General features: G+C 39.1%; 1 protein-coding gene across 1 annotated transcript in view; it reads right to left on the bottom strand.

Moving 5' to 3' along the window:
* Positions 1-2,937, bottom strand: part of WDR70 (WD repeat domain 70) — a 289,355-nt gene that overhangs the window by 263,865 nt on the left and 22,553 nt on the right. Inside the window, exon 5 of the mRNA XM_012807055.1 lies at positions 355-576. Within this exon, the coding sequence (XP_012662509.1) occupies positions 355-576 (222 nt within the window). The remainder of the gene's footprint in view (positions 1-354; positions 577-2,937) is intronic.

The raw sequence follows: 2,937 nt of genomic DNA, 5'->3' as shown, positions 1-2,937 counted from the left end.
GGACCACAGGCGCCCGCCACAACGCCCGGCTATTTTTTGGTTGCAGCTGTCATTGTTGTTTGGCGGGTCCAGGCTGGGGATTTGAACCCGCCACCCTAGGTGTACGTGGTTGAGCTATAGGCGCCGAGCCGTGAATATGTAGATTTCACAAAGTATTTTATTAACTTCTTTTTAACACATTGCTTGCTTCTCTCTATTATTACTTTTTAGTTATTTCCTTCCTCCTAAAGTTCTTTCAATAAGGGCTCTCAATAAATATTTTTTTTAAATTGGTTCTTACTCATGAATAACAATTAAGCAGTGAACTGATCACTTTACTGTACTAAATTCTGAAATTACCTCTGAAATACTTACTTCCTCCTCTTCCTCTTCCTCCTCCTCTTCCTCAGCTTCTTCATCTTCATTAAGAGGTGGAGGTAAAGGACCAATGATATCTTCCTCCATAAGATTAACTGGTTCTTCTACCATTTTAGGGGGTAAAGGAGGGCCAATTAACTCATCATCAGAAGAATCAGAACTCTCTTCACTTTCACTGGTACTTGTGTCCCTGAAAATATAGAAACAAATACTCTTTGCCTATGCTACAATAAAGAACACATTCTGGAGATAGTAGTGATTTCACAGGAAACCTTGCCTTTCCTTTAACACAAACATTATTTTATCCTAAAAAAGTGAAATAAACAACAACAGAAATTTCTATTGGTCAGGTGTGGTAGCTCACACCTGTGATCCCAGCACTTGGGAGGCCAAGGTGGGTAGATTGCCTGAGCTCATGAGTTCGCAACTAATCTGAGCCAGAGTGAGACCCTGTCTCTAAAAATATAGCCAGGCCTTGGGGCAGGTGCCCGTAGTCCTAGCTACTTGGGAGGCTGAGACAAGAGAATCGCTTAAGCTCAAGAGTTTGAGGTTGCTATGAGCCGTGATGCCATGACATTCTACTGAGGGCAACAAAGTAAGACTCTATCTAAAAAAAAATAATTATCTATCTCACCCAAACATAAAGTAAAGAATAAAAGATCATAGGAAGCATACATTAGATAACATTAGATATACTTCCCCATTAGGTCATTATCACTAAAGAGACAAAAGTATAAGGGATGTGGCAAAAAAACTATAAAATACTAGATCTATAAGAATGAAAACCACTGAGATAACCAATACTATTAAATATGCTTGAATCAAATCTCTGTTCCCCACAGATGCAAATAAAGCCAGCCATGTAAGGCAGTTATTATTTTTCCCAAAATGTTGCAATATAATTTCTCAAATACAAATTCTCAGGGCTAATCCAAGTTTGCCAAGCTCCTAAGACATTAAATGTAGCATTCTTCAATTCTAAAAACACCTAACTCTAGGGCATATCATACCTATCCCCAACTGTTTTTCCATCCACTATACCTAAAGAATTTTATTCACTTTCATTAAGGTTTCTACCAAATACCTCCAGGCATTTTGAAAACCACCATCATCCACTACCCCACCACTCCAAAGAGTTGAGAATTGAGCATTCCTAACTCCATCAATTAATCTTTCAAATATTTTATAGGATTAAAATTGTCACTGCCTTCTAATGAAATATCTCTGGTACATAAGCTCCAGGAGCACTAAAATTTCTGTTTTGTTCATCACTGTGTTTCTAGCATCTGAATGATACCTGCCTGACATACAATTTAGGTTCTCAATAATTATTGAAGGAGAAAACTGAAATTTTTATTTTGTTTTATACTAGGTTCAAAATGGAAAGGAACAAATTCTCAAATACATGTCAACCTCACAAAGAAATAAGAGCTAGCAAACCTCCATAAAGACTTGAGTTTCTAGGCTTGGCTCCCATAGCTCAGTGGTTAGGGCACCAGTCACATACACCAAGGCTGGTGGGTTCAAACCCAGCCTGGGCCTGCTAAACAACGACAGCTACAACAAAAAAAATAGCTGGGCATTGTGGCGGGCACCTACGGTCCCAGCTACTTGGGAGGCTGAAGCAAGAGAATCCCTTAAGTCCAAGAGTTTGAGGTTACTGTTGAGCTGTGATGCCACAGCACTCTACAGAGAGGAAAAAAGTGAGACTGTCTCCAAAAAAAAAAAAAAATTTGAGTTTCTAGATTTGAGCTAGGCAATGGCCTACCATCTTCAGGCCCACAGGACTTCTTTCTAATTGAACAGGTTAAGCTTGGTTCACAATGAGCATTTTTACACTTGGAGTTCCCTCTCCTGGCTCTCTCTTCCCAGATATACATGATCTCTTTCTCACTGTTCAAGTTTCCTCAAATGTCCCCTCCTCAAAGAGGACTCAAGGTACACTCTTTTCTAAACTTACACACCACACACTTTTGTAAACATTACCTTAATGATCTTATCTTCATTATATACATAATAAATTATCTTATTCAATTAGTTATTAAGTTGTTTATGATCTGTTATCTGTCCCTTCCAACACTTACACCACAATGTGAGCTCAATGAGAACACAGGTCTCCTCTGACTTGCTACTTGCTGTATTCCCAGTGCCTAAAACAGTTTCTAACCCACAACATGCACACAATAAATAATAGTTCAACTACTGAAAATCTGTATTAAGCTACTCACACTCATATTTTCTCCTTTATGATTTAAACACAAGTCTCCAGCTATACTGACTTGTTAGTCATGAATATTTTAATGAAAAATTATTAAAGCCATCCAGAGCTCTAAACTGAAATGCTGATCCTTAGCATCCATGCTAGGTTAACTGAGTTAACTAGTTGAGAAGTAAGCACTGAACTGACAGCTAAATGGACTTGTGTTGATTTCATGGCTGATTATTCAGGCCTAATACCCACATAAAATTTGGATGGATGGCTCGGCACCTGTGGCTCAAGCAGCTAAGACACCAGCCACATATACCTGAGCTGGCAGGTTTGAATCCAGCCCGGGCCCACCAAACAACGACGGCTGCAAC

Source organism: Otolemur garnettii, unplaced genomic scaffold (genome assembly GCF_000181295.1).
Source record: "Otolemur garnettii isolate 467f Iridium unplaced genomic scaffold, OtoGar3 scaffold00063, whole genome shotgun sequence".
Taxonomy (NCBI): Eukaryota; Metazoa; Chordata; class Mammalia; order Primates; family Galagidae; genus Otolemur; species Otolemur garnettii.
The sequence above is the reverse complement of the archived record's forward strand: the minus strand, read 5'-3'. Positions and strand labels throughout refer to the sequence as shown.